Here is a 12142-nt window from a genome sequence, read left to right as displayed (position 1 = left end):
CCCGCAGAGCAGGGAGCCCGATTCGGGACTCGATCCCAGGATCCCGGGATCACGACCTGAGCTGAAGGCAGACGCTTAACCATCTGAGCCACCCAGGCTCCCCTGGAATACACTTTTTTAAAAAAAATCACTAAAACTAAGGTTTTAAACTGTTCTAAGGCATTACGTAGAAATTTCACAATAGCGTTAGTGGTGACTAGGAATTTTGTGCATTTGCTCAGCTCTTGTGTGTTTTAACCAAAAAAAAAGAAAAAAAGCAAGTTCGGTATGACTCACTTTGGGGCCTTGTAGTCCTGGCTTTCCTGGAGGACAGAAACAGGGAGCTGGGGTTGAACCTACATCACTGGGACCATTGAGGCACTACAGAGACAAAAACAGAAATCAACAACAAACATGGAAAGACACATGTATATCTATATGTACATATGTGTAGGTGTCTGCATGTCTTTATGACACTGTAAAGATATCTTACATCTGCTTTCCAATTTTATTTAGCACAATCCATTAAGAACTTCTGAATCACAAAAAGCTATGAAAACTAAATGCAGACTACATAAAAATGAGTTCTATTTGTTTAATGTACTTACAGTTGATGGAAGGAAGCTAAACAGTCCCACAATACAAATATTACCTTAAGGAGAATAATAGTTTCCAGGCCTACCTCACCATTCTGAAAGAAAAACAACAATGAATGTGTTTTAAAGGACGCTTTTAAATTTCTAAATTATCTTCCTAATTTATAGATATTTTATTGTCCAGGTTCTAGATACATGAAGTATCAAAACCAGCAAGAACTAAAACATGTACGTGCAAATGTCCTAAAAAAATGACATTAATACACGTTATAATGACATTTACAGTAGAATAAAGTAAGGACATGAACAACAATGAAGAGCAGAATGAGAAAATGGAAATGCCAAAGCTGCTTGGTGTAATGGCCACGCAGGAGCAAAAATACACCAGGGTGAAATTTATATGCTCTTTTGAACTTTCTGGAAGTCATATGAAAACCAGAGGAAAAAGCCAAAACATATCTAAGAAAGTCACAAATTCCATGCATTAAATTTTCTGCATTTTACTTTAGGAGACCTCCTCACTAAACAATTTGCTTCTTACTGAGTAATACACGATTTTAAAAAGGTTAATAATCTTTCCAGACAATAAAAATTAGATCAGAAAATGGGAAAGTGGGAATAAAGATGCAAAAGGTAAGCTACATGAAGTCACACCTGAAAGTAAGGAAGGAGACATAAAAACACAAAAAAAAGTGAATGTCAGAACTCAAAATCCACTATCTATTCTTGTGCTTTTATGATGTGGGAGGCTAATGGTCATAAAATTAAGGCAGAAATATCAATAAATAAAGTATATAAAATGGACTCTCAGAATGTAATCACATATTAATACTTTTAGGAGAGATTAGAGGACTGTATTTCAAGTTATAAGTATCTAAAATAAAAGTTAGAGTGTTTAAACAATTACCTCTCTAAAAGACCAAGAAATGAATCATTTCTAAAAGGTTCCATGGTTGATATTATTATAGAGCATTTAAACATACTACCCTACGTCCTCAAGTTTTCAGAACATGTAGATTTGTAGGTTATTCAGTTTGATAGGAAAAAAAGAAGATGATGGTAGTATGACTTTACAAACTAAAAGAACTATGACATGAGCTCAAAGGTCACTGGGAATCCACACTGTAAAAAGTTTAAAACATCCTATCTTATTTGCATTACAAAAATATACCTTTTTTTTTGCCCTAGGGAAAAAGGACCACACACACACACACACACACACACACATATTATCAGACTCTAACATTTTAGCTTATAATTTTTTCCTCCTAACACATTAATGAAAATAGCCACATAAATGGAAAGTTACTATATCCTTGAAATACAAGAAAATCTTCCTTAGGTAACAAAAACAAAAAGAAACCTGTATATTCATTATGGTTTGAGAAAACATGTTGGTGAACAGGAAAATGAATCACTTCCTATTCTTTAGAATTGTGCTGTGTGGGGTATTCTGTCCACACATTTAATTAAGTATAGAAATGTATTTGACACTCCAGATACTCTGGATATTCAAAGAATCCTAGACTTTCCTAGAGCAGGTCCAGTCCTGCTTCACTTGAGTACCGGAAACATCACACTCCGAGGTGTGAAGAAAACATTTCCTTGTGCTCCTCCACTCACACTTGTACAGTGATACATTATCATTTTATTTCAATTATGAACATCAAAGTATGTTTTAATCAATGTAACTTTAATTGCACTGACAACAAAGAAATTAACTCTGTATATTAAATTAAGCCTCACATATTATATGACTTTTATTTATTGCTCTGAAAGTACTGAAGGAAACACTTGGGAGGAAGATTCCATCCTACTCACAAATCCAGGAATCTCGCATGCTGTCTCTCGGTTGTTCTGTTCTGGGTTACAGTAGATGCGCAACTTCTGGACATCAAACTAGGAACATAAACCCCATCAGGTTAAAATTGAGGCCCAAGCTAACTGCTTCATAAGAGCGAACCAACTACATGAGCAGTCATGGAAGGCTTAAATCACAGCACCTAGCTAAAAAATAATACGAAATTTAAATACCTAATATATAGTTTAAAGATGTGATGCAACATAATTCATAAGGAAAACTCTAGCACCAAAAACAAAACTTTAATTTCCTTCGGGAACGCACTGGGGCTTTTTTAGTATCTCTATATTAAGAGCTAGCCTAGAGAGCATCTCCTAGGACACTTAAAAGTTTTCCCGGGCCTTCTGTGTTTATCCTAAATGTCTACATTTCTGATTACAAAAGAGTGAGCTTAAGAAGTCATCTTTAGTTTCAGAGATTTAGTTGCTGGCATGGAGTGTTGTGTGATGAGTAGTCCAAGCACCTGTTGCTATTTAAATATTTACTATACTCTGACATGTAACATTAATATAGAGAGAGCGTGGTGTAATTTGAATATGACAGTCTTCCCTTAATAGAAACAGAATGGGAAAGTATACATTTTCAAATAAGGGACTGTCCAAGAAATGGCTATCTTTTTATACACACATTTCTCAACCCACACACATAGATACTCCACTTTTTAAAAAATATAAAAAAGTAACAGTTTTAAGAATCCTGAAATGCATTAATCCGACTGTAACCTCACAGCTGCAGAGAAATTTTATAGCTCCCAACTCACAGCTCTAATCACAGTCTCTTTTCCAAGTTATTATTTAATCTATGCTTCTCCTGGGAAATATGAAATTAATGTTTCATAAGAATGTAGAATTCTATCCTGAACCCAGGGGAACAGTTTTCTAAGAATTCCTATAAAATCTATTAAGTCTAATTTTGTGTTTTCATACACACACTCAAACACACAATTCCACTAATAAACTGATCACATTTTGCTTAAGTGTCTTAAAGGAATTAATAATTAAGTTAAATACAGTTAAATGTGATAAATACTATCACAAAGGACAGCAAAAGCTCACTTTATACAATGCAAAAAGCAAATCATTTTTATCCACCTGAACAGTTTCTTCTTTCCCAGAATACTTTCCGATTTGAGTTTGCCCGCTGATGAAGATCCCTAAAACTGGATGTAAGGGCTTGTTTTCAATTTGTTGGTCATCAATATACAGAGTTACATCTTGTTCTGTTACTAAGAGACGAATTTGATGCCAGCCTTCATCAAATAATGTCTACAGGAAGAAAGTATGGAAGATTCATAAGTAAAATTCCTAATCTTTCTTTTTCTTTGTTCCCATTTCTTTGCTGCCAACCATAAATCCACACCACACAGAATGCTTGTATTATATACTAATTCACCCTGATCCAAGCTGGGTCTCAAATTCTACCCACCAATTAATTTATGAAGCCCTACTTTCCATTACATATCCATTACATGTAAGTAGATGTATCAAACAATTTATTGAAACAATTCCCTCAAGGTCACAAATGAATTCCTAATCTCTGAATCCAAGTGGCTTCTCCTATTTCTCATCCTATTTACTTCATTGCAACTTTAGAGCTTTAACTAGTCCATCTTCCTTGATATTCTCATTCAACTTCCATGACTCAAACCATCTTGATCATCTTCATTTCTTCTTCTCCAGTTGCTCATTCTCTATTTCTTTGAGGGCTTCTCTTCCTCATTTCTTTTGATGAGGTCATTAACCCACAGATCTGTCACTAACCTTTTTCATTCTCCCCTTTGATTATCTTATCTATTCTTACAGGTCAATACTACCTCTATAGAATATCTCCCATATCTACAACAGCCTGAACCTCTTTCCTACATATGGGATCTATAATTCTAATACCGGCTAGTATAGTTTTACCAGGATATTTCACAATCAGCCTGAGGGAGAGTGTAGCAAAATGAACTTGAACTATCCCCAAAACTTTCTTCCTCTCGGTTTCCCTTGGATAATAATATCCTCAGTTTCTAAACTGCAACAAGTGTGTTTACCTCTTGCCTTTCCCTCAGTTGCAATAATAACCAGATGCAAAGTTCTACCAAACCTTGTTAGCTTTTTCTTTCATGTATCTTATACTCCAAACACAAGGGACACCACTTTCTCTTCTTTAAATAAAAACCCTGCATTTTATTACAACGATTACTCAATACTGAACCACTGACTTACATGTCCTTCGCTCTCTTCATCAAAATCCTGTATCTTCTTCAAGGTCCAGCCCAAAAAGCATCTCATTAATAAGACTTGCCTACATATTGTGTTAGAATCTTTTCCCTCTACACTCCATTAATACCTTGTACTTCTATTAGATACCAGAGGCCTTCAATCTTCCATTATAAATAAGTTCCTTGAAGGTGTGAAACATGTCTTATTCATTTGTGATTTCTTACAGAACCTAGCATATTGACCTTAATAAAAATGGCAGCCAAATTTTTAAGAAATTTAATCTGCTTAACAAATGAAGAAATTATACAGGTGGCATAATTTCATATACAACCTTGTACATTTCCTAAATTATACAATATACTCAGACTATAATTATAATAATGATCAAAACATAACTGTTTCTATCACTGGCATCTGTATTCTGAACACATTTGACTTGGAAAATACACTTTTATCTTTAGTTTATCAATTTTACTAAATATAGTCTCCTTTGGGGAAAACAAAGCATTCTCCTAATAAATGGGAATTCTGCACTCATTATCTACCTGTATTTAAGGTTAACAAATGCCTTTTTCTCAATATCTTATAGGACATGGCAGTGTAAGATGAACCAACATGACTTTGATGAGACTTAACTTCAATTCCTGATGCCACCACTTACTAGCTGTGTTACTTTGAGATGGAACTTAATATACTTTAAACTTTTTTTTTTTTGGTCTGTACAGTGAGAGCAATGGCTTCTGCGTTGGGTGAATATTATAATTAAATGTTCCTGGCATCTAATAGCAGGTACTCAAAAAATGTGAGGTCCCCCCACTCCTTAATCCCATCTAAGAAACAACTTTCCTTCATTTGTTGCTTTTATTCAATAAAGCAACATTAAACTATGAAGTCAGTATCTTTTCAGCCATGTTAAAATTATGGCTCTCTTCCTCCAACACACACAAACCTGGTGGTGATTCCCCCAGGAATACCATCATAATCGTACCCAGGCATCTTTACCTTAACTTGAGGGTCAGCGAAAGTGACCACTTGTGAGCCATTAATTATGCTGGTTGTTATAAATAGTAACGTTTTATCCACACCATTTAAGGTAACTGCTATTTGTGGCCTTCCATCAATGGTTAAAATTCTCCATAGATCCCACATTTTCTTGACCTTAAATCTCTGAGTGGAGACAAATACATACGATGGAGGAAGACCTTCGGGGAAAACATTGCTAGAAAAAGAAGAATGTGCATAAGCTTAAAGAATTCTCAACATGTCTACAGACATATATAAAAAAAGTTTGTATCAACACAAAACATATACCTTGTGAATTCTGATAAGTCAACTTTTGATGTCACTTCATATCCTTTTATCTTTGTTGGTGAAAGCAGGATTCTTTTCTTAACCTTTTTCTTTACACCCACGCCTAAAAGAATATCAAACCCTTTCTCATCGCGAGCTGCCACTGGAATTCGTGTTGGACAAACAGATTCTGTAAATTCAAAGCAAAAGCAGTAAACATTGATTAATCATGGATTACGTCAACAAGAAAATGAGAAATATTAGAGAAAATAATTATAAAATCTATATATGCACACAAATGTATATAAATGGATGTAAATGCATTTTCTGAGAAAACGTGCAGGAGTGTTTCTGACATTTGAAGTCTCAAATGTTATTTTCCCCCTAAAAGGGGATAAAAGTAAAACAGAATTAGAAAAGAAACATTTGTTAATAGATTGCTTTAAGAACACTATGCTGACATTTATAAATCACTATTTTGAACGTGGGGCAACTTAATACCTGCGGGGTAGAATACTGGAGTGGCATTGACGATTCTCATCCAGGTATTACTATTAATTAGTCGCATAACTCTTAAATTTCTTGGATCTAAGAGATGTACTCTAAGATTCCTTTCTTGTATTCCCAGCATTTGAGGGGTAAAAAAATAAAAGTGTCATTCTTGATATTCTTTCCAGTTTTAGCAGATGATAATTCTATAATTCAAACATCATTGGTTCTATTACTCTGGAAAAAACTGTGAGTCTTTTCTGTTCATGAAAGTTCTTGAAATGGGCCTATTAGCTCATCTGTGATTAATTATATTATACTAATCATATTTATAAATAAAGACTATTTCCATAAGAATAATTGTTAAAGGGCACCTGGGTGGCTCAGTCGGTTACGCATCTGCCTTCAGCTCAGGTCATGATCTCAGGGTCCTGAGATGGAGCCCAGCATTGAGCTCTCTGCTCAGCAGGGAGCCTGCTTCTCCCTCTCATTCTAACTCTGTGCTCTCTCTTGCTATCTTTCTCTTAAATAAACAAAAATCTTTGGGAAAAAAAGAATCGTTAAGATTTGCATTATACAGTCATCTGTATAAATTATAAAAATATGGCATGCTTTTCACTTGCTTGGAAACTATTATCTGAAATTATGTGGAAAATTTTATATGGTTGAAATGATATTAAGCTAGTACATTATAGAAATGGTGCAATGTTTTCAGATTCTTCCAAGGCCCTCATATAATATACACATTGAGCATGACTGCTTATATTTTATAGAGCAGCTAACAAAATAAAACAAGAACAAACTCCACTAAACCTCTTTAAGATAATCACCCTCTTACACAACATTAAGAAGAGGGCATAGTACCATATTTATATTACAATAAAAAGTAATGAGATAGATTTTTATTAGCCCAATATGTACACTCATAATTTATACCAAAGAATACTAGAAATAAAATAAAGGTTTGATATAAATAAAATTATAAGTATTCCTGGAAAAGGAGGGGCATTTTTCTCTTCAGGTCTTAAATCTTAAGTTTTGAAGTAACCCAATGAATTACAACCTTCTTCCTCTGGTAAGCTTGGAACTGAGTGTTGAGGAGATACAGGAATGAGGCAAACAGATGTTGGTTAGACATGTGATCCAGTGAGTTTGGTAGATGCACACCATAATGAACCACCTCACACCATCCCAGAAGCACAGGGCTGACTTATTCCCTATCCCACCTTAGAAGAAGGACCTGCCCACTAAGTTCACACCTGGTCTACAGAGGAAACCAAAACACACTAGCTCCACAGACACACTGATCCAAGGAGAAGACAGCTGAAGGCTCTTGGCCAACCATGTCCAGCTACTTTTATCACACTCACTCATCTGAAAACTGATTTTTCTCATTCAGTGGTAAAGAGCTAAAAAAGGGTGGGAGAGAGATCAGAAGAGTTAGCCTAGCTGAAATCCCTCCACATGAAAACATGAGAAGCAGGGTCTAAGTGTTTCTAATAACACTCTATTATACAGTTTAAATCATAAATCAATTAATAAAACTAAGTATTTTCTGTCATGATGCAGGGGTTCTTTTTGGGCCGGCAGTGGGGGGAAATATACAGAACAATACATGAAGCCTCATGTCAGATGCATTTGATTTAAAACTGCAAAAGAAGTTCAGCTGAAAAGAAAACATTACATCATAAAAATATTCAGATTTGAATTGCTTTGATTTTCTTTACAAATGAGAAATTATAAGATGTTGGATTAAGACCTCAGACTTAAGAACACGAGGTTTAGACTGAAGCCTCTCTCTTAACCTCTCCTGAACCTCTGGATTCTCATCTGAGAAGAGAGAATAATGATGTCCTTCACAGGGTTTGTCTGAGGATCAAATGCAATGATGTATGTGAAAGTGCTTTGTAACTCCAAAATGGCATGCAAGTGCAGGGGATAAAGCAAGCATTGTGTCCATCCTTTTGCTCTAACAAAGTCCTTTACACTATCTTGTAATACCCAAAATTTTATGGGGAAACAGTGTGGCTTGATTTGTGATTTCACAGCTTGTGAAATAAAAAATGTACAATATAGCCATGTTTTCATTACTACCTAAGCACATCTCATTAAGAAGTATAGATTTAAATAATTATGTTTACTTGAAGGTAATTTTTCTTCCCAATTCATTCACCTACAAGAACAGTATCTTAACACATGGGAAGTAAAAAAAATGTAGTTACAATGCTCAAATACAGTTTCTATGTTTGTATATACCTAGCTATAGGAAAGAGGTAAAAGAAGTTTGCACAAACTTGAGGAAAGAGAGGTAAATAATTAATTTCCCCATTGTGTAGAAAAAATAAATATATGTTTAAGTATACAAACTACATCCAGACAAAAGTATGGAGACTGGAAATAAAAAGTGAAATGTGAAAACTATAATTTTAAGTACCAGGAAAATCAAATGCTAAGAGAGACTCAGTTGGGAGCTTGTTATAATACTTACAACACGTAATTAGAATAATCCAGATAAACCAAGTTATTTTAAAGGAATGCATTCAGGAGCAAGGGTAAACAAAACAGAAGACTAAAGTTCACAAATTATTTCTACACCATCTACACAGTTTTAACTTAATTTTATTCCAATATGTTCAGAATATTCAGGATAGGAATGCCTTCTCACAGGAGCAAAGGTTACTCTATTTATTTTAAACCCTGGGAACCAGTAATACCTGCTTTTTAGTTCGGATGATTTATTTTTGCTTTTGTTTCCCTTGCCTTGGGAGGTAAGAAATATCTAGGAAAATGTTGCCATGGCTAAAAATCACTGCCTGTGATCTCTTCTAGGATTTTTATGGTTTCAAGTTTCACATTTAGGTCTTTAATCCACTTTCAGTTTATTTTAGAATGGGAGAAGATATTTGCAAATGACATATACAATAAGAGGGGTTAATATCCAAAACATATAAAGAACTTAAAATTCAATACCAAAGAAACAAACAATCCAATTAAAAAAATAGAAGACATGAATAGACATTTTTCCAAAGAAGACATAGACATACAAAAAGATGCTCAATATCACTAATCATCAGGGAGAGACAAATCAAAACCACAATGAGATATCACCTTACACCCGTCAGGATGACTAAAATCAAAAAGACAAGAAAAAACAAGTGTTGGCAAGGATGAGGGAAAAAAGGAACCCTTATGCACTGCTGGTAGGTATGTAAATTGGTGCAGCCACTGTGGAAAACAGTATGGAGGTTCCTCAAAATATTAAAAATAAAAATGCCATGTGATCCAATAATTCTACTATTAGGTAGTTACCCCCCCAAAAAAACAAAAGCACTAATTCAAAAAAGATATATATACCCCTATGTTTGTTGCAGTATTGTTTATAATAGCCAAGATATGGAAGAAACCAAAATGTCCACTGAAAGACAAATGGATATACACATACACAATGGAATCTTATACAGCCATAAAAAAGAATGAGACTTAAAAAAAAAAGGATGTGATCACACCATTTGCAACAACATAGATAAACCTAAAAGGGAGTATGCTAAGTGAACAAATACAAAGAAAGACAAATACCGTATGAATTCACACACATGCGGAATCTAAAAAAAAAAAAAAAAAAATCCAAAGGAATAAACAAACAAACAAAAAGCAGAATCAGGCCTATAAATACAGAGGACAAATTGATGATTGCCAGAGGGGAGAAAGGTAGGGGGATGGGCAATATAGGTGAAGGGGAGTGGGAGATAAAGTTAATGAAATTTTAATAGTATCATATGATGGCAGATGATGGATACACTTGCGGTGAGCATTCCATAATGCGTAAAATTGTTGAATCACTATGTTGTGCACCTGAAACTAATGTAACATTATATGTCAACTATATTCAAAGAAATTTTAAGTTATTAAGTGATCCATAGAACCCAGAAAAAAATATTCACTTTTCTATTAATTCTCAGGGCTTAGTAATATAAGTAATCCAGTATTACCAAGTTCATAAAAACATGTTTTATTTAAAATTCTGCCATGGACACAGACACAAAAACTGTATAAATCTTTAGTCTAACTAGAGCAACCAAATTCCAACTACACCTTTCCAGCTCTAAGTTAATATCACAGGAACACTGATGAACATATTATTCTAGAACATATCTAGCCTACTTTATGTGTCCATTTAATTCAATTCCACATTGCCACATTGTTCGTCTATCACCTCTCTCCAGATGTCACCTGGTTTTTTTTCAGATCAAGGGAATTCTATCAAAGAGATCTGTGGTCAGAAACCAAAAGTAATTTTACTGATCCAGACCTGATAGTCCAATAAAACAGAGTTGACTGGTGCAGATCTGTGCAAGCCAACTTCTTCAAACTTTCATGGATTGACCTTGGTTTTGATGGCAAGGCAAACATGAGTGTATGTCCAATTGATACATACCCCTCAATGGTATTCAGTGGCAATTTAATACATCTGCCTTACTGAAGGTAAGGTAACTGCAGGTAATATTTATCATCATGTACTTTAATGTCATGCACAAGTTCATCAAAAGGAGGAACAGTCACCATTGTTCCAATTTAGTACCAAGGTTGTGATAACTTAGACTTCATCATAACATACTGAAAATACAATAAAATGGTAAAACCAAAATAAATTATGGAAACAGAGATACTCTTACCAAAGATTAAATAACAAAGAAAGTAGCCCCAACTTCACACAATTTCTTTTCTCATTACAGATTGAATGATCTCATCCTCCTTTACCATCAAGCAATCCCACTTTCTTGAAATCTAGGTTGATTTAGAGTCAACAGTCCTTCATCTGAGGAAGATGTCTGCCAAACACATGGCTGACAGACAATGAGACACAGTAAGCGTAGATTTCAATGGTAAGTCAATGGGAAAAAGAGACTCCTATTACTCTTTAGTACAACTTGTGCACAAACCAGAAAAGTCAAAATTTCTTGTACCATTAAGTCGCCTCACTGATCACAGAATATATTCTTTTTAACAATAAGAAAAAAATATAAGAAATAACAATAATCTTTGGCCTAAGGAATAAAGAAAATGCAATTCTACAGGCTTATAAAATTACAAAAATAACTCCTCTGGTTTTGCCATTTCTCATTTTAAAAGCACTGATTATGTAATGAAATTTTTTTTGTTATTCCTACCTCAATACTACAGATGGAGAAAGGGTAATGTGTTTTGCCTTTACATATACCCAGACAATATTATGTGTATAATTCCTTTACCTCATTCTTCACTCCTTTTCTTTTTCCATTTTTAATTTCAGAGCTTTTGTCAGATATTACAGTTATGTAGCATTTTAACATACAAACTATTTCTTTTTTTAACTAAATGTCCAGGCATCTTAACATGTCCCTAACATTTCTCCAGCACACTAATATTAACGTTCATAATATGTGGTCTGATCACCAAAGTTGGAGTCAGTCACTTAGCCCAAGATCACACTTCAATTGGAGTCAGTCACTTAGCCCAAGATCACACTTCAAGAAAGTGATGTTGACAAAGGCAAGAACCAAACCTGGATCCTGGTCTGATTCCAGAGATTGGGCTGGACCACCTTACAATACTACAGCCTCAGTTTTATAGAAAAAAAAAATCAGGAGATAGTGCTTTACTTTAACAGATATTGTGCTGAGTTTTTTAAACCTTTTTATTAAGGTACAAACTACATTCAATAAAATGCCCTAATTTCAAGT

General features: G+C 34.5%; 1 protein-coding gene across 3 annotated transcripts in view; it reads right to left on the bottom strand.

Moving 5' to 3' along the window:
* COL21A1 (collagen type XXI alpha 1 chain) overlaps positions 1-12142 on the bottom strand; it is a 367375-nt gene that overhangs the window by 112849 nt on the left and 242384 nt on the right. For 2 of the 3 annotated variants that reach the window (XM_027603472.2, XM_027603471.1), the window contains 6 exons: positions 5955-6123; positions 5646-5862; positions 3528-3701; positions 2397-2474; positions 662-670; positions 277-360 (listed from right to left, as the gene is read on the bottom strand). In XM_027603472.2, coding sequence (XP_027459273.1) covers positions 277-360; positions 662-670; positions 2397-2474; positions 3528-3701; positions 5646-5862; positions 5955-6123 — 731 coding nt within the window. Of the gene's footprint in view, positions 1-276; positions 361-661; positions 671-2396; positions 2475-3527; positions 3702-5645; positions 5863-5954; positions 6124-12142 lie in introns of those variants that run through there. The other variant, XM_027603473.1, reaches the window with a different exon arrangement.

Source organism: Zalophus californianus, chromosome 7, assembly GCF_009762305.2.
Source record: "Zalophus californianus isolate mZalCal1 chromosome 7, mZalCal1.pri.v2, whole genome shotgun sequence".
NCBI lineage: Eukaryota > Metazoa > Chordata > Mammalia > Carnivora > Otariidae > Zalophus > Zalophus californianus.
The sequence above is the reverse complement of the archived record's forward strand: the minus strand, read 5'-3'. Positions and strand labels throughout refer to the sequence as shown.